Consider the following 25,547-nt stretch of genomic DNA (forward strand, 5'->3'; position numbering starts at 1 on the left):
CTCTTGAAAGCCCAAACAAACAAGGCGGTCCAGCTTCCCCTCTCGTCTGTCCGCTCCAGCTCTCTCTTGTCTCCAGAGGCGGCCACCACTAGCATACCACCATCTTTCTCAGGCTACGACAGCTTCTTCACACCCCACGATCACACCAAAGCCTCAGCACAGACCATCACAAGTAGCACCAGCACCACCACAAAAAGGCTACGTAGATCGAACACCAAATAGTTGACAGCATATAGAAAAACATAAAGAGCAACTGAGCTTGATGCAAAGAAGGGTTTTCCTCCACACACAGATTCGAACCCTTTTTCTCTACCCGGCGGTCGTCTTTTTTCGTGCCCTTTGCGCCAGCTCGCCACCCCCACCAGGCAGCAACCCTCTTACCCCTTAGCTTCAGTCCACCGCCAGCACCAAAGCTCACTGAACCTCTGCACTGCTCTCTGCTGTCTCTCCTTGTGTCTGCACAGCTGCGCATGCACATGCCCCAGAGCTCCGTCTGCTAGGCGGCTCTCTCAGAATGACTAGGCCCCCCCTCTTACACGAGGCGGTAACTTTCTCTTTTTTTTTTCTGCACGCCCTCCCGCGCCTCTGCACTCTGCGCTTGTAGATGACCCCCTTTCTCTTTGCTCATTAACCCCGCTTTTTCACCAGCTCGGCCTCCCTACTCGGCGGCCTTCCTTCTCTTTTCCACTCGCTCCCCACCTTCCAGCGCCTTCGCCACCTTCTAGACAACGTGCTGGCCGCCAATAAGGCCTCCACGTGGCTCTTTATAAGGTGGCCACATGTTTAAAGCTTCATAATGGCCACACCCCTCTACATTTTCTCCATTTCTTAAGGTTGATAAGCATCAACATTTTTTTGGGCTTATTTACACCAAGACTCACACGGAATAATTCCCACGACATCCTCTTTCACATGTCTCCGTCACCATGTAGTCATGACCATGGCCATATCCATGCCATTTTGAACCTCAATCAAATGCCACTATCATCTCAAGCATGATTTCTGAGCATTTTACCATCTCATGGGGCCAAGAAAAGCTGTTAAATACTCAAGCAAAATCCAAACCTATGTACAAAGGCACAGGGACTTCTACTAGTCCCCAAGGTTCACCATAAGCATAAAAACTCCACGATTCACACCACACTCATGTACTGAGGCTTCGAGACCTGGCTCAGCTTCAGCTCGTCTTATTGAACCTCATTTACAATATGAACATATGTACATGGGCATCATATAATGACTCAAGTCATGGCACTTAATCCCATGCATCTGAATTTGTATTTAATGGCCTCACATTCATGGTTTCACACCATAGACGTGCCATGGCACGACATCCGCCCCCTCTAAACCTGCACATCCTCCGGTATGTGCCAAGTCATCATCAAGATCCACATATATCTGAATGTCGTCTTCATCTTCTACATTACTAGGAAGATCATCCTCTTCCTCTTCAACCATATTTATACTATCACTATCAAGCCTCTCATCTTGAGTCTCCTGTGAATCAAAAGGATCACTGTCATGCCTTCTTTTAAACATATTAATCCTTTTGCCTGCTACAAGATTCTTTATCTCTATTCCATCAAGCTCACACAGGGTATACGTGGCATTTCCATGCACATGCTTGACAATGTAAGGGCCAAACCATCTTTTTGCAAACTTTCTTTGCACAGTGAACTGGTTGTCAAGACTACTATCATACATTAGGACCCAATCACCTTCTTCAATGGGTTTTGGCTGGAGTCTGTGTCTTTTATCAAATCTTTCTTTATTTTTCAACCTTGCATCTTTCAAACGAGCTTTAGCAAGCTCTACATCTTCAGGCCTTCTCTCCAACTGTCTCATTCGCAATGCAAGGAGGTCTTCCTTGTTCAATTCTTCCACCCAGGGTAATACATTCCAAGTTGGGACTACTTCTTCAACTGGCTCGATGAGTCACATATGTCCATCCGTAAACCATCACGTTGACTGTATAAATCACCTCAAGTATGGAACTAGAGAAAGAAATGCCAACAAAGGAAAAATCCAAACTTCCTTAATCCAAACACAACAAGATAAACTCGTTGAACTTTAAAGAAAGAGATTTCAACACGTGAAAATGCCAACGAGATTACATGCAGGCTATAGATAAAAGAAGTTTATCTAGAGAGAATGCCCACACAACAACTTTAAATGAATTTAAAAAATGAGATTGTCTTTGAATGTTGAGGTTAACATGGTAAGTGATGTTAGCAAAGCAACAATCTTAAGCCCAAATTATCCCATAAGATAATATATGTGAGGGATCGCTAGCGTCCCATACCACCATGATACCACCCATACATACCTTAACAATTTGAAACTCCGTCTAGGAAATATGAATAAAATCCAATATAAAAGGAATAAGATGGCCTTATCCTAGACTTTCACATACTAAAATCGGTCTCTATATTCCTGAGACCACATCAACGAATAACTTTTTCTGAGTACATCATTAGAAAAGAAATTGAATTATTAGCGCCTTTCTAATGATAACTACCCAATAAACATAATAAAGCTAGGGTAGAAAAATAACTCACCTAGATACATAAGCAACTAGGTATCCAAGCTTGAATATGTATAAAAGTACAAGGAACATAGTCCAAAATTATGTGCAAAAAATGAAGGCAAATGCTACCTTCAAAGCATATGATATTATCCAAAAGATCAAAAGATCCTAGCATTAAAGCTCCTCGAATCCATAAAAACCATAGTTGATCATAAAAATCAATGCATGCCATCTAATGGACATTAATCATGCCAAAAGAAGCATTAAAATTGGTGGCCAACTCATCAATCCAGAGTATGTAAACGTGGTGTCGTTCAAGCAAAACTCCAAAGTAAGCAAGTGAAACACATGTGTGTAGCACTCATTAAAAAACCCTAGACACAAGTGATCTAGGCAGAACCTGATGAGTCTAAATAAAACTTGGAAAACATCCAATAAAATCCACCAAAACAAACCGATCAACTGACCTATGATAGAATTTATCTTAGGCTTGGAAAATTAAGCATAGACCACACTTAAACAAGTGCAAAATAAATTATCTTGGAAAAGTGTCAAAGGTGAAACACACTTTGAATGTAAATTCTAGCCATCATTGAAGAAAGTAAGAAACATGTCCAAAAAGTATGGCTGAACAATGGTAAAAAATCATGAAAACATCGTTTAGAATTAATCCAAACAGAAATAACTATTAATACGAGGTATAATTGTATTAATAATATGCGAATAACCCGCATCTATCTAATGTCAACACGAGAAAATGTACTTCAATGTTAAATAACCCTCAAAAATATTAAATTCTCAAGAAAAAGAATTATCATGATTTTTTTCTAATTTTCTAGGGCCTCAAAATAAGCTAGTTTTGAATTCCGCCAAACCTATCTTATGGCATTCCAACGTGTATTTTTCTAGAAAAATTTTTAGCAATTAGATTTGACAAAATACCATTGATATTTTGAAAATACCAATTTTCAAGATTTCTAAAAATAATTTCTACAAAATTCCTAATTTTTTCTGAGAATCCCATCGTTCATGAAATTTCCAATTCCACCTGACAATTCTCAAATCCAATGAAAATTTATGATTTTAATGGATTTTTCAAATTTCTGGGTCAAAAAATATATTTTTTAAAGGAATTTGAACGGTCACGGGCACCTGAATGGACACACCACATGCGAAGCCCCAACCCCACATTTTCTAGAAATTTAAAATAACCTTTGTCTAATTTTTCACTAATTTTTAAGATTTTTTTAGAATTCTTAATTTACCCCGAATGTATAAGAATACGAACGGTCAAAAAACTTCGGAATCCCAATGGTCTTCCCGGAATATGAAAATCCAACAGTTTCGAGAAAATGAAAAGACAAAAAAAATCAGAATGTGAAAGGTCAAAAGTTTTCAGAATTCGAAAGGTCAAAAGATTTCCCGGAATTCAGAAAGCCAAGTCTTTTGAAATCTAGATGGAAGTTAGAAATGTCATGCGAAGTAGTAGTGGTTATCCGCAATAGAAGAAGAAGGATTTTTCTTTCGCAGATATGGAGATTTATGTAATCAGATAGTTGACAGTTATTTTGACAATGAAGATGCAGTGTGTTTTGTCAATCTGGTTGTCACTGTGGCATTGTCATTCTGTAGTTTATTTTGAAGACTGATGTGATGAAGATGTTCTGGTGAAAGTATTCTGTGTAATGCAGTTTTGTGTTATGGATTAGTTTGCTGTGTGTTTGGGAAGTGATACATAGTTAAACAGTTTGTTAGTTTGTTTGTCAGAAAGTCTGAATTTCCCTTGAAGTTTGTGAAAGATGTGATAAGCAGTAAACATTGATGATCAAAGAATATCTTACTTATTACTGTTGCCATGTAGATGATCCCAAGACTTGAATTACTTTCCTCTTGTGACCTGAAATTTTCTTCAACCACATCTTCTGAGGATGGAATCTGCTTCAAGAAGGGGGGCATGTTAAGTGCTATCAAAGACTCTGTTAAAGACTTCTATGACACCGTGGTCATGCACCACATATTTTGACTGGCCTAGGCAGTAGAGAATTCATATTTCTCTTATAATGGATTATTTTACATATGCAATTGCTACCTGTATATGAAAGGCATGCCATGGGATAATAGGGTTAGAGTTACTAGCTAGTGTTACCTGACAAGGTGTTTACACTAGTGAGGCAGTCTTGGATGCATTAGGACCTCATTTTTAAAATTGGCTTGCCAAGTGTCAGCACTATGAGCCAAGAATAAAGGTCAAAGTGTAACTCTAAATCCTCATTTTTAAAATTGGCCGACCAAGTATGAACACTATGAGCCAAGAAATAAAGGTCAAAGTGTAACTCTAAATCCGCATTCTTGTATGCATTCTTGCATGCACTCTTGTATTCTCTTAAGTGAAGATAGTGCTCTATTCTTCTCTTAAACCTTGCCTATATCTTGCCTTCAATGCTTTTGTAAGTGTGTGTGTGATGGAGGGAGTGAGAGAGAGCGGTGGCTACACTCAAAGCGTGGTGGTGGTGAAGATAGTGCTCTATTCTTCTCTTAAACCTTGCCTATATCTTGCCTTCAATGCTTTTGTAAGTGTGTGTGTGATGGAGGGAGTGAGAGAGAGCGGTGGCTACACTCAAAGCGTGGTGGTGGCTTTTGTGAGCTACTTTGGCGTGCTTCCATTGACGTAGTTACCATAAGGAGTCCTCGATTCAAGAAAACAAGTAGAGGTAAGTGAGAGTTGCCTTGCTAATGGATTGCATGTTTCCCGTGGCATATTGGGTTTGGGTATAGTTTAGTCTCGTTGAGGCATGAGAGAAGAGTCCCATTGAGTGGACAAAAGGCTCGACACATGGCCAAGCTCCATACCCTAGCCAAAGTGTTAAAGCAGTTGTTGAGATATCCAACTTAACTAGTGCTATGATAGACATTGATGACCCGTCTCTTGGTGAAAACTTCCACACTTATGCCAATGGCATACTTGGTGAGATTATGGTCAATATTTGCCAGTGGATAACAGGCTATGTGACATCCACTTTGGAGTAGTAGATTTATGGCATAGTTATAGCACCAACTCATATAGTCGGGTTCACACTATAGACTAACCATTTTTGTATTTTTTTGTAGGAGAGTCCTTTCCCTTTATGTATTTACTCTTATCTTTTAGTTATATGGTTGTAGAGAAGAGAAGAAGATAGAAAAAAATTCAGCCATCCATCTCTCTCTTATGTCTTGCACTCTCTTGTGTGTGTGTGTGTTTGCTTGCAAGGAACTCAAGCTCTCTCTCTCTCTCTCTCCCCCACATTCTCTTTATGGTTTTAGAGCTCTGGCTCGTGTGAGAGCTAAGGAGGCAAGAACAAGGAAGCAAGGAAATGGTACACGAGCAAGAGCATCGTCATCTCTTTCCCTTTTGGGTTTAGGTACAACACCCCTCGGTAGCTCCAAGAGCTACACATCTCTAATTAAAGAGCTATCTTCACATTTTTGGAGGTGCATGTGTGGTATTCATTACTTTCTACTAATGTTTTGTAGCAAAAAACACGTTTTGAGCATGTCTAGATCTCCACTCTATCACTGGAAGGTATTTTCAACAGTTTTGGGAAGTTGTGGTTGAGAACTATCTCTTATCAAAATCTGGTTATTACAGTGCAATAGTGCATTCTGGGAGTGCAGATAGTGTTTTCACATGTATTGTTGAAATTGGGTGTATGTACATGTAATTTGGTCAGATCTAGTGACCTACAGGTTGTGCTGACGTACCGACGCAATAGTCCAGAAGATACTACTGTGTTGTTACAAGTTACATACACAAATTATCTGTTGAAATTTTTTGATTATTGTTACAAGAAAACATGTATGATAGAATCAATCAGATTATTAGTGAGAAGCTGGACAAGAATAACTTCCATGTCTTGAAGTTTAGAATGACCAATTTCCTTATGGGTAAAGGATTTTGGGACTACGTCAAAGGAGATAATGAGGAGCCTCCTGAGTTGTCAGAAGAGAATGCCACTCCAGCAGATATAAAGGCATTCAAGGATTGGAATCAAGGTGCAAGGAAAGGCATTTATTGGCTTTCAATTTAGTGTCACAGACACGATGATAGGGCACATACGTGATGCCAACACTCTAGCAATTATGTGGTAGAATTTGGTGCAGATGTTGTAGACCAACACAAAAGCAAGGAAATTGTAGCTAAAGCAAGAGCTGCATAATATGAAAAAGAAAAGAATGTCAATGAGTATGCTTTAAAGATTTAAGGGCATTTTTGAATCCCTTGGGTCCATCAATGTATCGATGGAAGATGATGATTTAGTGAGTGTCTGTTTGAATGGGCTTGGCAAAGAGTACAAGCCATTCAAGACCTTCATCGTAGTCAAGGAAAATATTCCCAATTTTTAGGACTTGATGCTGAAAAAAGAGAAAAAGTCAATAGGTGAGGACTCTTCTTCACAAAGCAAGAACACATTGGAATAGTCCTTTTACTTTACTTCAGGTAGAGGCAAAGGGAGAGGTTGTGGGCGGTCGAGGCCAAGGTGGCCCGGCTGACAAGGAAATCAAAATATTGGACAACAACAGTCTAATGATTCACAACAACAGCCAATCATTCACAAGTGGAAGAGGTCAATCTAAAGGCAGGGAGTGCCAAAGAGGCCGAGGTGCTTGGCAAAGAAATCAAAATGCAAATAGCATAAAGTGTTATTACTATTGCAAACCAGGGCACATGGCAAAGAACTGCTATAAAAAGTAGAATGACATTAAAAATGGAAAGTTGTAGCAAGGCAACTATGCATCATCTAGTAAACATGGAAGTGATGATAGAAGTGACCAGCTATTTGTGATGCAGCACATGCTTAGCTCCATAACACGAGATGTGTCAGGATCTCAAGATACATGGTATGTGGATTCTAGCACCTCGAACCACAGGACCAATTGTTAATGATTTAACATGCTACCTCACAAGCACAAGAGAGAAGAAAAAGAGAGTGCATGCAAGGGTTGAATCCAGTGATTTGCACTTGGCCAACCCTATTAGGGTTAACTCCTCGATGTGAGGCTACTAGGGGCTCACTCTACACTCTCTTTGTGTCACCCAAAGAGAGATCCAAGAAAGCTAGGTAGGAGTAAGAGGGAGGGAACTATGGAGAGCTCAACCTTTACTTGATGCCAATCATATGAAAACAAGACAAGGTGGAGAGAAATGAGAAGGGAGAGAAACACCATTCCTATTCACATACACCAACAATGACAAGCAAGCAAGCAAGCCACCATAAGCTCAAGAGAGAGAGAGAGATGGAGAGAAGGCAAGACTCAATTGAGACAAATGGGATTGTCCCCTTTCATATTCCATAAAATTTCTTATATACCAAAACTAGTCTTCCTAGTTTAACTAGCTCTATGTACATCAATTCCTTTATGACCAACATTACACATATCATAAGCTCAGTCATCCCATGTCTCTTTTACAATTAGCACTTAGCGCAGTTACAAAAAGATGAATTACAAAGGAGGTATAGTAGCCACACGAAAGGTCATGTTAACCAGAGTGGTTAACATACCCCCCTCATGATAGCAGGTCCATCCTCGAAACTGGTCAAAGAAATCATCTATAGTAGATAGAGTAAGTGTAGACAAAGTCCCATCACGAGGTAGGAGCAGGAGGGTCATGGTGAAAGATGCAGTACCTCTTCCAAAAGATCGTCCTCCATCATGTCTTCAAAATTCTAGAGCCGCTAAGCAGGCACCCACATGACTCGTTCATAGTAGCCGAACAGTTGCTTGAGTGTGGGCCCTTTGTTGATGTCAAAGGTGAGCTTGAAGTAATGGTCCCATGTTGGGAAGGACTCCAGCAAGGCAATGATGAGGTTGAAGAAGCAGATCGTGGCAATCACCACTGGGTTGGGGACCTGGTCATATCGGTGGATGAATTTGTGAAGCATCGGACCATGAATTCTTCAGTACATGGATGTTGTGGTGATGGGGACGTGAACCATGAGAAGTTGAATTACAACTTCGGGTTCTTCTATTGTTTGTCATGGAACGTCTTCCATGCCCACCATCTTCGAATGGGAAGGTAATCCAGGCTAATCCTTAGTGTGCAGGGTGCATTACAATTTACAATATACCTCTAATATGAAGGGTTTGTTGAGGAAGGGCTGTCGCCAGGTTGGCTGCTCACCCATGAGATTGAACATTATGGATCAAGCAGCAGTGGAGGGTGGTAAGCCCTAGAGGTGCAAGATATTGTGGTAAGATAAGAATGCCACATGTGATATTGTATGGTGTGAGAGTGTTGACCAAAAGTGTGGAAAAGGAGTTGCCACATGGATGATGGTGTGTAAGATAAGGCTAGAAGGCCTATATCATTGTATGGTTCATTGTGAATGCAATAGAGAACTTGTGTTGAGTGTGAAATCTCTCTCTCTCTCTCTCTCTCTCTCTTTCTCTCTCTCTCTCTCTGTGTCTCTGTCTCTCTCTCTCTCTCTCTCTCTCTCTCTACTCATGGAGTTTTTAGTGTGGTTTAATCTACCATAATTATGCTTAATCTATTGTGTCTATCACCATGATCAATCGCATTTTAGTATTTTTAACATGGCATCAGAGCTTGGGAGGGCTCTTGGTCATGGTGAATATTTATGTATGGATTTCTTGGTTATGTGTTCATTTGATTAAGCATTATTTTCAGTTTGTTATGAAGAAAATTATACACTCATATTATCATTTATATTTTCATTTGTGAGAGATTTTCATTAGAAGATGGAGACTAGAAGCTGCGAATTAAAGATTACATCAAGGGAATGCAATGGAGCCACCATCATCAAGATTGAAGTGAAGATTTTCATCATGGGGGATGCAAAATCAAGTTTTCATCATCAACAAGATGTTGCCAAGGATATTTGTGAAAGTATTTTGATGATTTTTCCTCTAATTTGGTGTTTAAGCATGGAAGAATGCTCGTATTTGAGAAGGGTTGCTTTTTTGGGATGTGTGAATACCTTTGTACCTTGTAATTTGGCAAGGATGTGAGGTGCATTCTTGTTCATGTGAAAACAAGAAATTGTGGAGGCTTGTTGGAGCCCTAGTGGAGCTGATTGTGCTTACTTATTTGCTCATAAAAGATGAGCTAGAGCATTCATTTTTCTGGTTATGCACATCTGGTTTCATTCGAGAAGCACCCTTGAAGGTTAAGCGTGCAAATAGAAGAGCATGCTATATATGGAGCTCATTTGAGAGTGCATCATAGCTATTTTAATGGCTATGGTTGAACCTCAAGATAGAGGTATATGAAGGTAAGAAATTGCATCATGGAGAAGTTGCATCATATGGAACCCTTGTTCATCAAGAAACAAAGGAGAACATAAAGAAGATTGAGGATTGTTTTCACTTTGGTAAAAAACATGATGGTTGATGAGTGCTTCAAGGAGGGAAGCACAATGTGGTGTACAAGGAAGGTGTGGTAGGTAGCGCAAGCAACAAAGCAAGAGAAGGACTCTTGGCAAAGGAGGACTCTTAGCTATGAGTGACTGTAGAGTAGCCACCAATAGAGGTTTTATTTAAAACCGTATAGGGAGCAACTTGCAAACTAGCAAACGGATGGCATCGCTAAAATCTCAGTATTGACAAGGCTAAGAGCAATAGATCATCAAGGTGTAACAAGATGGAGTAGATGGTAGCACTGAAGACTGGGGGATGAAGGCCTGACCTAATCATGAGAAGGCATCGCCGCTGTGAACCAATTAGGGGGTGGGGTCTCATGTGAACTCCTGTGTTAAGAAAATCTTACCTTTGGCAATCCCGATGGCCTTCTTGGTGGCTTCGACAGCTGCAATAGAGCGAGCTCTTCCTGTGTGGGATTGGGGCTTGGGAATGGCTAAGCTGTAGGTGTGGGTTCATGGTGTGGCCTCTTGGTTGGTGGGGAAATGGGAGAGGTGGATGGAGGGTATAAAGAAGAAATAGCGGCATCCGATCCTCTCAACTAAATTGCACGTGGCAGCTCTTCCCATCCCACCGCATAATAGAGAACCTTGGTGATGAGTAATGTTGATGCCGCCAAATTGCCTTAGCGGTTGGAGCATACAATATGTAGCTCGCGGAAGAGGTGGTCAAACCAATTGACATGTTGCCAGTGGTGTACATGTGCTAAGGTGGTTAAGCTACACTTGCTGAACCTGTCAGTCCACCTAGTGGTGAGAAGAAACTGCAAAGCCCGCACTGACATCACAAGGTTGTCTTGGATGATGTTACCCCACTCAACTCCATCTTTGCTAGCATTCCCCCTATACAAATCGTGGGTGAGCTTAAGGGCATTGACTAGGCGTGCATATGGCTGCTCCATATGTGGGAGTGCAAGTGCCTCCTGCACAAGCCCTACCGTTGAGCTGGATTGGATGCTTGTGGCCCTCCATATCAAAAATATGTTAAATTTGCAGCAATGTGATGAGCTATGGTGGATCAAATGCTAGAATCAACATCATTAGAAAAGAGATTAGATGATAATTAAGATGTGATTAGTGAGCAATTAATTGATAGCTTAATGTAGGCATGGATGATCAAAAACCAGCAAATTCTCATTAGGCCAATGCCTCAATTTATAGAGTTTAAAAAATCCAAAAAATTTAAAAAAATCCAAGCATCCAATCCCACTGATTTCTCCTTGATTCACTCTACCTCTTTTGCTTGATTCTCTCCACCTCTGCCCACACCTCCTAAATCTCCTAATGCTACCCTTTATTCTCTCCCAGTAGATACTTCTCACCTTTTCACACAGCTTCTCTCACATTTACAGATTCTCTTTTATAGCCTCTTGCCAGGGCTTGTTCTCGCACACACCCTATTCACTTGTATATTTCAACAAAATAACAATAGTGTGATGATTTGCATCATAAGTTTTAGTGAAGTATAAGGCATTATACAAGTCTGGCTCCCAAGGCTCCAAGGTGGGTAGTCGGACCAATCCAAGTAGCTCCAACTTCTACACCACCACTGGGTCAGCTACTACAATAGCTCTATAGCATGGCCCTATGTAGTAAATGAGCTTGTGCTCAACTTTACGGTGATTCTTCATCAGGGAATGGACAATGTGTCCATTCCCTGCTTCATCCAGTGCTTTGCCCAGATGGGAGAGCTAAGTGGGGTGCTTCGTGTACTCGTAGGTCTCTTCCTCTCCTGATGACAGAAGTGTGGTGGAGCACCTTTAGGGAGGACTCGGAAGCTTCTAACATCTTGAGTGCTAGCTGTGAGGGTAGGAGCTTGGGGAAAAAATTAGCAATAGTCTGGCTAGGCTGAGAGTGAAAAGTGAGGAAATGGAAGGAGGGGGCACATATTTATAACCATGTGAAGAAGACATGGCCGTGGCAAGTTTAAGGAACGGGCATGCGACTGTAAGAGTATGTGCGTATGAAGGTAGACTGCGAGCAAAAGAGCATGGCAAGAGGAGCGAACGGCCACGACAAGCTGATCGAATGGCCACGGCAAGTTGAGCAAATGGCCGCGGGATATTGAATAAAGTGTCGGCAGCACGGCCATGGCAGTGTGCAGGAGAGGGAATGATCATTCCAAATTGGGAAAGTCCGTGGCAAGCTAGACTCCGAGAAGGGAATGATCGTTCACAAAACTTGGAACAGCTGCGAGCTTTGTGGTTTCCAAAGGAACAGCCATAGCACTTAGATGTTTTTGTTTTGGTGTACCCTATAACAGGTTTTGTACATAGAGGCTATGCCATCAACACCCCATTGTGGATTTTGTACTAACTATGTGCCCAATTTTCCAAAGAAAGGAGTCTATGCCAATTAGGTAATGGCAGTGGGGGGTGCACTTCCTAAAGAGATTCCAATGAGGGTGGCAAGGAAGTAGCCAGGGTAGAGGGGGATGATGGGAGTTTTGTGGTCTTGTCAAGCCTCTCGGATTTTCCATGGCCTCTTAAGCACCAAGAGACTTGAAAAATCCAAACATGCTCTGATTGTGACCAAACTTTGCAAACATGAGGGGGTGGGCCCCTCCCACATGCCTGCAAAAGTCCCCATCAGAGCATGTTTGGGTACGATGGTATGGGAAAGGCCCGGATTTTCCATGGCCTATTAAGCACCAAGAGACTTGAAAAATCCACACTGGCCGCTAATTACAAATCCAAACATGCTCCGATTGTGACCAAACTTTGTAAACATGTGGGGGTGGGCCCCTCCCACATGCTTGCAAAGTTGGGTCCCCATCGGAGCATAATTGGGTACGATGGTATTGGGAAGGCCCGGATTTTCCATGGCCTCTTAAGCACCAAGAGACTTGAAAAATCTACACTGGGCGCTAATTACCAATCCAAACATACTCCCATTGTGACCAAACTTTGCAAACATGTGGGGGTGGGCCCCTCCCACATGCTTGCAAAGTTGGGTCCCCATCGGAGCATGTTTGGGTACGATGGTATGGGGAAGGCCCGGATTTTCCATGGCCTCTTAAGCACCAAGAGACTTGAAAAATCCGCACCGAGCGCTAATTACCAATCCAAACATGCTCTGATTGTGACCAAACTTTGCAAGCATGTGGGGGTGGGCCCCTCCCACATGCTTGCAAAGTTTGGTCCCCATCGGAGCATTTTTGGATACGATGGTATGGGGAAGGCCTGGATTTTCCATGATCAGAGACTTGAAAAATCCACACTGGCCGCTAATTACCAATTCAAACATACTCCGATTGTGACCAAACTCTGCAACCATGTGGGGGTGGGCCCCTCCCACATGCTTGCAAAGTTCGGTTCCCATCGGAGTATGTTTGGGTATGATGGTATGGGGAAGGCCCGGATTTTCCATGGCCTCTTAAGCACCAAGAGACTGGAAAAATCCGCATTGGGCGCTAATTACCAATCCAAACATGCTTCGATTGTGACCAAACTCTGCAAGCATGTGGGGGTGGGTCCCCTCCACATGCTTGCAAAGTTTAGTCCCCACCATCGGAGCATGTTTGGGTACGATGGTATGGGGAAGGCCCGGATTTTCCATGGCCTCTTAATAAGCACCAAGAGACTTGAAAAATCCACATTGGCCGCCAATTACCAATCCAAACATGCTTCGATTGTGACCAAACTTTGCAAGCACGTGGGGGTGGGTCCCTCCCACATGCTTGCAAAGTTTGGTTCCCATCGGAGCATGTTTGGGTACGATGGTATGGGGAAGGCCCGGATTTTCCATGACCTCTTAAGTACCAAGAGACTTGAAAAATCCACACTGGCCGCTAATTACCAATCCAAACATGCTCTGATTATGACCAAACTCTGCAAACATGTGGGGGTGGGCCCCTCCCACATGCTTGCAAAGTTTGGTTCCCATTGGAGCATGTTTGGGTATGATGGTATGGGGAAGGCCCGGATTTTTCATGGCCTCTTATAAGCACCAAGAGACTTAAAAAATCCGCACTGGGCGCTTACCAGTCCAAATATGCTCCGATTGTGACCAAAATTTGCAAGCATGTGGCGGTGGGCCCCTCCCACATGCTTGCAAAGTTTGGTCCCCATCGGAGCATTTTTGGATACGATGGTATAGGGAAGGCCCGGATTTTCCATGATCTCTTAAGCACCAAGAGACTTGAAAAATCCACACTGGCCGCATTACCAATCCAAACATACTCTGATTGTGACCAAACTCTGCAACCATGTGGGGGTGGGCCCCTCCCACATGCTTGCAAAGTTTGGTTCCCATCGAAGCATGTTTGGGTAGGATGGCATGGAGATTTTCAACAAACAATATGATAGCCAAAGTATTAAAAAAATTTAAAAAAATCAAGAACATCAACTAAAATGTAATGATACTCAATAATGAAAAAAGTCATAATGATATAAACATCAAATAAGTACATCAGAATGAAAATGAGCTACCCGAGCTAGTCTAAGATTAGTCACTGCCCATAAATCTAAGTACAATGTAAGTGAGCTAACCCAGCTAGTCTAAGTTTAGTCACTATTAATGGCAACCCAATCAAAATCGTCATCTCTAACTGCTGGGTGTGACGTGCGCGTCAAGGCTGCTGTGCACATCGAGGAGGCTGTGCCGACTGCGGGGGGGTCATCGGGGAGATTTGCCTCAAGGTGCCGGTGTACTCGGGAGCTCACGAGTCCCATAAGCTGCTATAGCCCTCTCCTCCTCTAGGCGTCATGTAGGAATGGTGGTGCATCCTGAGGGAGAGGTCGTCGAAAAACCTCTGTAATAACAAGCCGTGGATATAAAGGCAAGTAGGGCGCACTGTCACATCTGAGGATCTGTGGAACTCTCGAACATGCAAATCAACTGCTCTACGGAACTCTCGAACATGCAGATCAACTGCTCTGCGGAACTCTCGAACATGCAGATCAACTGCTCTGCGGAACTCTCGAACATGCAGATCAACTACTCTGCCCATGATGCTGTGCAATCCGCTCCATAATCATGTGATGCTGCTGCGTCTCAGCTCTAAAACTCTCTACCTCAGTCCAAGCCTATGCAAAAAAGTAAAGCATAAAAATAATTGATTAGTCTCTCTCATTAGTTATTACTTAAAGAAATTTATAACTTAGGACCTTAATTATATAACTCTTTTACGTGCAAGAGAAACCTACCTGCTGGATGTCAGACTCTCTCACATGCCGTGCCTCTGCAGTAGCTGCCTCTACCGTCTGTAATGCAGCTCGAAGGCGGTCAATCTCCACTCTCGCCTCTACCAACTCCTGAGTGAGTCTCTCAGTGGTAGGTGTGGGACCCTACGTGACAATCAACCATGCCGCTCATGTAAAAATATAGAAAAGTACATATAAACATGTAAATAAATGACTAAAAAAACTTAAGAAGTAACAAATATGTAAATACCTCGACATCTATCGTCGGTATCGATCATGAGAACAAGCGCACCACGTGCTGGATGCTCTTCGTGAGTGGTACTTCGTACGTCGATGCCAACCTGGGTGCCAAGAGCCTCGACTGTCGACGTAGGCACAAATGAAGGATTTGTAGGAGCTACATGAAGGGCTGGTGGAGGCCGCCTACCCTGGTCTTAGAGACGGCCTCGGCCAGCACCACCACCCGACCGATGGCTAGTGTAATCCACCTCCTCCCCTAAGACAAACTTCGCATATAATTGCTTTGCGAAGTATATGGGAATCTGGCGGTTGTTCGGCATCCTCTCATATGCGGCAACATATCGACTATAGATATGTGCCGCCATATGAGGATGCGAACACCGTGAAATAGTAAGGGGCTTGTCCGCCCCCAGGCCTCATCCCACGACTATCGAGGAAAAGATCTAAGTAGGCTCCATCCCTAATCGGACCAAGATCACAGACCTGGCGATATGTCAGGCCATGTGACATAGGAGCAGTGCGATGGTGGGCTATCCACTCATCTACATAAACAATATCGTGAAGGCTACGAAGGGATGAGAGCATCGCCTCCAAGTCTACCATGATATATAATGTAGACAGTGTGTCTCTAGCACTCCTACACGGATAGCCGCTAACTCGCGGTCTATCTCCATGATGAGGTCCACTATAGATGAGCGGCCCTCCTCGTGGCCCTCCATGCTAAAACCTAAGCCTAACACAAAGGTCCAATGTGAAGGGTCCAATGCTTAGTGCTAAGTAGCACTAATGAAGCTATAAAACAATGCTAATGGACCCACTAATGCTAATCCAAATCAAGAGAGTAAGGAGAGTGAAAACGACTTCTAACAATGAGGCAAAAAAAAAAGTTTTTCGGTTTTATAACCTCGAACGAGGTTCGGTGGCATCATGCACTTTAGGGTTTGCAAGATGTACGCTTTGGATTTTAGGGTTAGTGAAACAAACGGCCAAGATACATACTTAATTTTAGGGTTGGTGGGTGGCTGAGATTTGATATTAGTATCTCGTTCGAGGTACATGGACGGCTTAGATTTTAAGTCATTACCACGACTGAGGTATGTCGACGGTCGAGATTCATTAAATACCTCGATCGAGATATTTAAACGGTTGGGATCACATCTTCCAATGTACGTGAATGGATGGTGGAGATTGCATCTCTGTACCACCTCGAATGAGATATGTGGACGGTGGAGATTGCATCTCTTTACCTCGAACGAGGTATTTCAATGGTCGAGATTTGATCTCAATATCTCGTTCGAGATATGTGGAGATTGTATCTCTATACCTCGAACAATGAATAGTTGAGATTTTATTTCAATATCTCATTCGAGATACGTGGACGGTGGAGATGGGCTAGTCAAATACGCCTAGGGGGATACAGCGTGGCATTGATGTGGATCCGAGTGGCATGAATATCTCGATCGAGATAGTGTGGTGGCGGTGACCTGTAGTATTGGTGACATGGATGATGACTGGAAACCCGGACCTGCTAGCATGGCATTAGTTGATATCTCGTTCGAGATATGTCGCTTTAGACTTGGGAGGCACGTGTCATGTTTTAATTGATGGAGATATCACGATCGAGATACTCCGCCCGAGATGCGTGGATGTCCCAATTTTAGAGAGAGTGAACGAAAGTGAGTACTCTCATCTTGCAACCGCCCCACATCATGTATGGTTGCAATAGGAGTCGTGTTCATGATATAAACTGTTGTAGACACAGCCTCATCCCAATAGCTATGTGGCATATTCTTCTCTGCCATCAATGCTCGTGCTACCTTTGCAATGTGCCTGTTTTTCTACTCAACAACTCCATTTTGTTGCGGAGTGTATCTACATGTAAATTGTCTCTGAATGCCATTGTTTTGCAAGAATTCAGAGAACTCATTTGAGAAGTATTCTCCCCCTTCATCTGACCTTAGGCACTTCACATGCTTTCATGTCTGTTTTTCAGTCACCATCACTTTGAAATTTTGAAAATGAGTGAACACTTCACTCTTCTCCTCTATGAAATACACCCACACTTCTCACATTTTTGTCATGTGGAAATACATGCTTCGTTTTCTTTCTAAATTGACATGCTTCACATACTTTCTGCATACCTTCAACCTTAAACTGAGACAGCTCTGTTACAATTACTTTAGCCTAGTACATAGACTTCATTCTTTGCACATTTTACATGCCCCATTCTCTTATGCCAAATGGCTATATCTGCAACAACTCATGAATCATTTGTAAACATTGTAGCACTCACTTCAGGCATATTTACATTCAATGTAAACATTCTACCCACTCTGTTACTTTTTGCAACCAACCTACACTTATCTTTAAAGTATTCTACATAAGAGCCATTAGGGTTAAACCGAACCTACAAACCTTGCTCAGTCATCTGGCCAACAGAAACCATATTTTTTGTAATGTTCGGAACATGAGGTACTTCTACAAGGTACTTCACCTTATCATCCTGCATAGACAATGGCACATCTCCAACATGGGCAATTGAATGGGCAGTGTCATCCCTTGTTTCAACAAAACCTGGTCTTTCAAGACTCTTCATTTCCTTGAACCACTCACCATGACTTCTCATATGGTTCGAAGCACCTGAATCAACATACCACACATCATCCTTACATGCTGTTACATCATTTTCACGAGTCAATGAATTCGAAGCATGGGTCAGTTCACTAATATGTGTATTTAAATGGTTAATTCGTTCTCACGAGTCAAGAAAAGTTTTGAGAGTGTCATTCTCACGAGTCAAGAAATTCGAAAAAGTTTTGAGAGTCTCATTCTCACGAGTCAAGGAATTCGTACAGCTAAAATTTGAGAGGCTCATGAGGGGAAAAGCGTATAGAAATGGCCATTGCCAAAACTATTTTCTCAAAAAAAAAACTTCTAATTCTAATTTTCCAAATTCTAGAAATTTGTAGGTTTAGATTAGGACTTATTGAGAAGAAAATGCTGCAATTTCGTGCGGCCGACGCAATTGAGAAGAAAATGCTGCAATTTCGTGCGGTCGACCCAATTGAGAAGAGAAGGTTCCGCGTGCTGCAAAATTGGATGTAGTCACGTCTAGAGAAGCAAGGGCTTAACATCTCCTCCTTTCTTTTCCTGTTTTCATCTCCTGAAGCAAGCGCTTAACATCTCCTCCTTTCTTTTTCTGTTTTCAAGCATGCGGGGGGACGTGATGGCCCCTTACAATCATATATCCTTGCTCTCCTTCCCAATTAGCCTACTCATGAGACTCTGGCTATGCTTCCTTGCTTCTGGTGGCTGCCACTGCATGATTTTCTTCTCCCACACTGGAAGCTCTTCTGCCACGCCTGTGATTTCCTCGACGGCTTTCCCCAAACAGTATGCTGACGCCCTGTTGGATTTCCGTCATCACATCAACAGCGATCCCCTCAATACCCTCCACAGCTGGAATGCCAGCACCGATTACTGCAGTCATTGGGAGGGTGTGAGCTGCTTCTTCTCCTCCTCATCTTCCACAAATATGATCTCCCTCGATCTCTCAGATCGTAACCTCACAGGCTCCATCTCTCCCACTACGCTTTCCACCTTAAACAACTCTCTGGCTTCTCTCGACCTCGCTCTTAACAACTTGTCCGGGCCCATCCCACCTGCTCTAGTCCTTTGCTCCAGCTTATCCCTTTTCAATGCCTCCCACAACCAGCTCACGGGCACAATCCCGCTTGATTTAGGCTCCCTCCACAGCCTCAGCGTCCTCGACTTGTCTTTCAACAAGCTCTCCGGCAGCATCCCAGACTCTGTAGGGAACTGTTCACAGCTGACTTTCCTCCGTCTCAGCGTCAACTACCTCACCGGGAGTCTCCCTGAGTCCCTCGGCTCTCTCAGCCACCTCCTCCGACTGCGCGTGGCGGAGAACAACCTTAGTGGCCCCATCCCCTCCTCACTCGCCAACTGCTCCTCTCTTCAAGAGATCGTACTCTGGGGTAACTACCTCTCTGGTGCAATCCCCGCAACGTTTGCCTCACTTCACACCCTGCAGATACTAGAGCTTGACACAAACAATCTCACCGGAGTAATTCCTGCTGCTCTTGGCAACTGCTCTTCTCTCCTGCAAATAGATTTCTCACAAAACGACCTCACTGGGAGAATCCCTTCCACCCTTGGATTCCTGCAGAACCTGAAACAACTAGAGCTGCATACAAACAGCATCACAGGTCAAATTCCAAGCACTCTTGGAAACCTCAACCAGGCTATTCTCCTATCGGTGTGGCATAATGAATTGAGCGGAGCGATACCTTCTGTATTGGCTAATTGCTCTGCGCTAGTAACTCTAAACTTGCAGGAGAACCGGCTAGCTGGGCAGATTCCTCGTTCGTTCGGTAATAATATTGAGTTCAATTTCGCTAGATTTTTGTCTTAACATGCGTGTTCTAGGATATCGCATCTTGCCTCCCTCTCCATAGGTCTTTTTTCCCATTTCTATATTACAATACTTTTTATGTAAGTTTTCTTTTTGCGCAATAGGAAAGGTTAGATTTGTATTAATATACACGGATGAATTACAAAAGAGAGACCCTGATCAAGGCTGTCATAGCAGCATTGGCGCTTAGTAGCATCTAACATCGGATTACTAAAGGAGCAGGTAAGAACGTCCACACATTGGTTCCCAAGCAAGGTGATACCTTGCTACGATGATGATGGAGGATTAACTGATTTTAGGCCATCCATAGTGTGTTCAGAATTTTGTAGCGCATCTAAGGCAGAGAGATGCCAAGGTAAGATTCAGCTAAGACATGAAAGACATGTTCCTTTTTCGTGACTGACAAACAGGGCAGAAGATTGATATGTCAAGCCTGAAGGCAAACAGGTCTCAAGCGGGGAGTTTGTGATGGAGAATCTTCCAGAAAAAAACATTAAACTTGAAGCATGGGGTAGCTTTTCAAAGTTCCACAGTGTATATATTCCATGCTCCAGAAGGGTCATGAGACTTCCAATGGGCAGTAGCCACCAGTTGGAGGTTCCAATTAGTGAAGCAAGGTGGGACATCTGCAACCTTCATGCCCAATAGTTGCTTTCCCGAGGCGGTACTACTTGAGTTGGAGAGCCCATTGTCCAGGTGATGTGGGCCAGTAGGCAGGAAGTGCCTCCTGCTGCCTGCAATACATATTTGAGTGCTGGGGGTATATCCTCCCAATTGCACCACTGCACAAGACAGGCATACCAAAGATTGTACCAAATGTGGAGGCCTCTCTTGTGAAGGTTATGAGCTTGGTATAGGTGTATGAATGCTTGTGGCTTTCCTTGTTCCTTATTGCAATGCGACCACCAAATGCTTTCTCCTAGGGCACCATCCAACCAATGGGCATTGCCCAGTCCATTGTAGTGTAGTTAGATCCCCTTGCTATCCATGCACCAGGCCTTGGAGAAGTGGGGAGATTTTAATGGAGCATTTCCTAGTGATGGCTATCCTATGGTGCCATGTGAGACCCTTTCATTGTTGAGGGAAGCCACAAGCTTGTTGAATGCAATGCCTTGTGATCACACCCCACAGTCTATCTGTCTCAATTCTCTACAACCACTTGAGGGTGAAGTTGGTTGCTTGCATGGCCAAATTAATGATGCCTAAACCACATTTGTGCTTAGGTCTACAAACTTGCTTTCAAGAGATTGAATGCCAAGCTTTACCATCTTGAGCTCCCCAAAGAAAGTCTCGGAACAACGTCTCCATTTTTTGCCATGTAGGTTTACTAAATACACAATAGGTGGTGACAAATACAACATACGCTAGAAGGACGTGCTTGAGAATCACTAGCCTTCCAGCAAATGAGAGTTGGTTCTAGTTTCAGTGGGCCAGCACGGCTCGAAGTATCCCTACTAATGCTTGGCCAAAACCCAACTTATCGAGTATTCTAAGCATGAAGTCCCAGCGGACTCAGTCTCATAGGCCTTGTCCAGTCCAGATTGAGGAGCATGTAGGGGTTATTTAAAGCCAGGACATGATCAATCCCGTATTGCACATCTAGGATGGCCTCATGAATCTACCGATCATGCACAAAACCGTACTCTAAGCATGAAGTCCCAGCGGACTCAGCCTTCTCATAGGCCTTGTCCAGTCCAGATTGAGGAGCATGTAGGGGTTATTTAAAGCTACGACATGATCAATCCTGTATTGCACATCTAGGATGGCCTCATGAATCTACTGATCAATCCTGTATTGCACATCTAGGATGGCCTCATGAATCTACTGATCATGCACAAAACCGTACTGGTTGGAATCCACCACCCTAGGAAGGATGAATTTAATGTGTAGCCCGATGGCTTTTCGCAAATATCTCGTAGGATATGTTCATGACAATAAGGGGGGTAAAGGACAACCATGTCGGACTGAATGCTTGAGGGAAAAATCCATGACCACAGCTCTATTGATTACTATCTTGTAGGTGTGTTGCCCAGCACAGCTCAAAACATCCCTACAAATGCTTGGCCCAAACCCAACTTATCCATTATTGTAACCATGAAGTCCCAAGGGACTCAGTCATATGCCCTGTGCAGTCTAGATTGAGGGGCATGTAGGGGTGATTTAAAGTAAGGAAAAGATCAATCCCAAATTGCACATCTAGAATGGCTTCATGAATTTTTCAACCATGCACAAAACCGTCTTGGTTGGGATCCACCACCCTAGGGAGGATGAATTTGATGCATCGCCAATGGTTTTTTTGCAAATATCTCGTAAGATATGTTTAGCATGGTAAGAGGCCGCCAATCACTTGATGGGATACGGTTGGATCATTTAGGGATAAGCTTTATTTTCCCTCTATTGACTTCTGTAGAGAGTTCACCTTATCTGCATACTTCATTAATCATGGCATGGATTTCTGGGCTTATAACTCGTGCCCAAAAATGCTAATAGAATTCTATAGGAAGCACATCTGGGCTTGGCATTTTTTCCTTACCCATCTTGCTAGTTGCATAGATCATAGTTCCTCTGTAGTGTAGGCTCTACTAAGCACAAATATTGAGGAAGTGTCAATGGCATGAGTAATCCTTGGAAGGAAGTTTTTTAGCCTCCCATGGTAATCCTTGTTTACTAGAGGAGGGGAACCACTTATAAACAAGGATAAGCAGGTAATGAGGAGGGGAACCACTAATCAAGGAGAAGCGGGCAATGATGGGGGCACCGATTGCTGCTTCATCGTCGTCTATGAAGGAACCATGAGGGAGTTGGAGCTTGCTAATCCATTCTCATCTTGTTGATGCTTCTCTTTTACATGACGCAAGAAGAAGCTTGTGGGGGCATGCCACTTGGCCAAATTTCTTACAGAAGTTAACATTATACCTTAAGCATCTTTCCCAAAGTGCAGTGGGGGGCCTGCTGCCTAGGGCTCTTGCCTTCATCAAACTCAATTGAGAGGTATTCAACTTGAAAGGGAGGAGGTGTTGGAATGTAACACCATTCAGGTCTTGACATGGACGCCCAGAACCGAAACAACATGCAACCCTTCGTATGAGGTAGTTGCTAAGAATATAATAACCAATTCATACAATAACAGAACATTCATTCGTGTGTGCACCTCTATGTGTGTCTGAGAAAGGAGAGGCTATGGCGTATCTCTGATGCAGGGGACCTTAAGCCTTAAGGGTTTTCGTCATGGTATCATGCCTGCCTTCCTTCCGTGCTATGGGGGGTTCTCAAACCCGCGCTTCCCGCAAATTAGGCCTCTTACTGCTCCTCAAAGATGAAGGAGATGAAGCTGATGCAGAAAACGCAGACCTGCAGTCCCAAATACGCGGGCATTATGATGATCAAGAAGAACATGAAGCAGATGGTGACCTGTTGTTCAAGAAAGAAGCAAGCAACCTGCACCCTGCGAAATTGGGACAAGAAAATGAAGTTCTACTCCGGGCCCAAAGGGGAGCAATTGACAGCAACTTGCAGCCCCATGAAGGCCGAAATCATAAAGGAAGGCCGAAATCATAAAGGAAAGGGCAACCTACGGCCTCAGAATGGAGATGAAGAAGAGGGTGCTGAAATTGCAGCCCATCAAGAAGATGAGCACGCTGATCTGCAGCTTGTAGAAACTGATAAACAAGAAGAAGGAGAAGTAGATGATGTCCTGTTGCCGATGACTGTAGAAAGCGACCTGAAGCAGGCCCAAAGTTATGGCCAGCAACACAATGAAGGTGTTCTCCCACCTCAGCAAAGCGGAGATACAGTAGACAACTTGTAGCCCCCAATCGATGGGCGAATCAAATGTAATGCTGATCTCTTCAATTTTCTATTGCTCATCAATTTTCTGCTGAAACTTTGGAGTGTTTGCAATTCATACATAAAGGGGATATTTGGCAACTGCTTCCCCTTAATTGTCTGATCACAGCATTCCTGAATTTTGTTTATAAAAGCATGCTTATTGATGCTAACACCATAGTGCATGCAACACAAAGGGTTAGTCTGAAGGTCAAGAAGAAGACCTCCCTTTTGTTGTGCATCACGTCAGATACTCCTTTCCATCCCGGCGAGCGAAGGCACCCTCTCGCAGATGATGGTGATCATCATGAATGGGTCTCATTTTACCCTCATCACGGTCTACATCAACACACCCGAATCCCCTCTTCCTCGCCACCGATACACTTTCAATTAGTTCAACAAGGCGATTGTGATGCGGTGAAGGATGGTGCCTTACACGATGATGATGCTGATGGTCACAAAGCACATACCTATGCTTTCAGTGAGGCTAGTCATGAGGCTGTCTCCTTTCTCTTTTTCATTCCTTTGAGTGGGAGCCCTTCTCATGCTGATCCTGTTGGGGTACAAGAAGACTTCTATGTCAAATGCTTTCAACATGGAGTTGTCTCTATGGTGGTGATCCTGCTTCATATCCATGTTGCTGCCAGTGACATTCCATTGATCTCTCTCTCTCTCTCTCTCTTGAGGGGGAGAAATGTAGTAGATATCCAATCTCGAGTGAGGATTAATGGTGGTGATCAAGATGATGACAATCAGGAAGCTCACGTTGCAATGAAGCCTTATGTAGGATCGAAGATGAAGAGAAAGATGTTCATGCTTCTCATCATTCATGCAACTCTTGTTTCGTGCTAACTGCATGTCTCATATTTGTAAATATTCTAGCATGTAGTTTAGGTATGCGAAGCAGTATAAACATGGCTGCATCTCATTTTCTAGTATCTAATAAAACCCAACACTATACTAGTAACCCTGCAAGACCTTAATGTTCTTAAGGGGGAGTGTTGGAATGTAAGACCATTCAGGTCTTGACATGTGGACGCCTAGAACCCAAATGGCATGCAACCCTTCACATGAAGGTAGTTGCACCAATATGTGTGCCTGAGAGAGGAGAGGTTATGGTGTATCTCTGATGTAGGGGACCTTTTTAGGGTTTTCCTCAGGAGGTGCAGAGCTGCGAGGGAGAGACATATGCACAACGATCGTCGTATTAAGGATGTAAGTCTAGTTATAAACCTTCAGTATGCCAACCTATAATGAGTAGTTTACTTAGGCGGGCTTCAGATGCATCCCTGAAGGGTCTGCTTTTGCACATCACCTGGCCACGGGTGTCCACCCCCATCTTCACAAAGGGCCAGACGAGGGGCAGTACTACTACATGTCTGAAGACACATCTGAAGCCTGCCTTAGAATATTTGATAGGCCATAGTTACAAGTTGTGCACTTGGAAAACGTAATATACTATAATATCTTTACTATGAGTCCTTAGCACACTTGATATACCATGCTTATGAGCAATGTATCTAGCACGCTGACAAGTTCTAGCATGATGTTTTTTTTGCTTTCAGGGCTCCTCTCAAAGTTGCAACTGCTGGACCTTTCACAAAACAAGCTTGTTGGCAGTGGGGCTTTCCTTACCAATGTGTCGTCCCATATTGACACGCTTATCCTGAACGACAACTTGCTAGAGGGAAACCTCATCGACCTGCTGGGCACAGCTGCTGGTGCAGGAATTCATACTTCTAGTAGCAGCAACAGCGCCTCATGTCTTTCATTACGCGTTCTTCTTCTTTCCGATAACCAATTCAGTGGCTCAATTCCACCAGAGCTTGGGAACTGCACAAGTATAGAGAGGATCAAGATTGACAGAAATCACTTAACTGGAGAGATACCAGCAGAGCTAGTAAAGCTTCAAGCGATGCAGACCCTGACGTTGAGAGCAAATCAGCTGAGCGGGCCTCTCCCTA

The 25,547-nt window shown here is 43.4% G+C and overlaps 1 protein-coding gene across 2 annotated transcripts in view; it reads left to right on the plus strand.

Moving 5' to 3' along the window:
* The first annotated feature begins 18,456 nt into the window (after positions 1-18,456).
* Positions 18,457-25,547, plus strand: part of LOC147626744 (uncharacterized) — a 16,943-nt gene continuing 9,852 nt past the window's right edge. Inside the window, exons 1-2 of one of the 2 annotated variants that reach the window (XM_086816763.1) lie at positions 18,457-19,717; positions 25,149-25,547. The exon at positions 25,149-25,547 is cut by the window's right edge and continues 980 nt beyond it. In XM_086816763.1, the coding sequence (XP_086672889.1) occupies positions 18,538-19,717; positions 25,149-25,547 (1,579 nt within the window). In that variant the 5' untranslated portion in view covers positions 18,457-18,537. The remainder of the gene's footprint in view (positions 19,718-25,148) is intronic. The other variant, XM_086816764.1, reaches the window with a different exon arrangement.

This window comes from Cibotium barometz, chromosome 22 (assembly GCF_041138505.1).
Source record: "Cibotium barometz isolate CiBa-2024 chromosome 22, ASM4113850v1, whole genome shotgun sequence".
Lineage (NCBI taxonomy): Eukaryota > Viridiplantae > Streptophyta > Polypodiopsida > Cyatheales > Cibotiaceae > Cibotium > Cibotium barometz.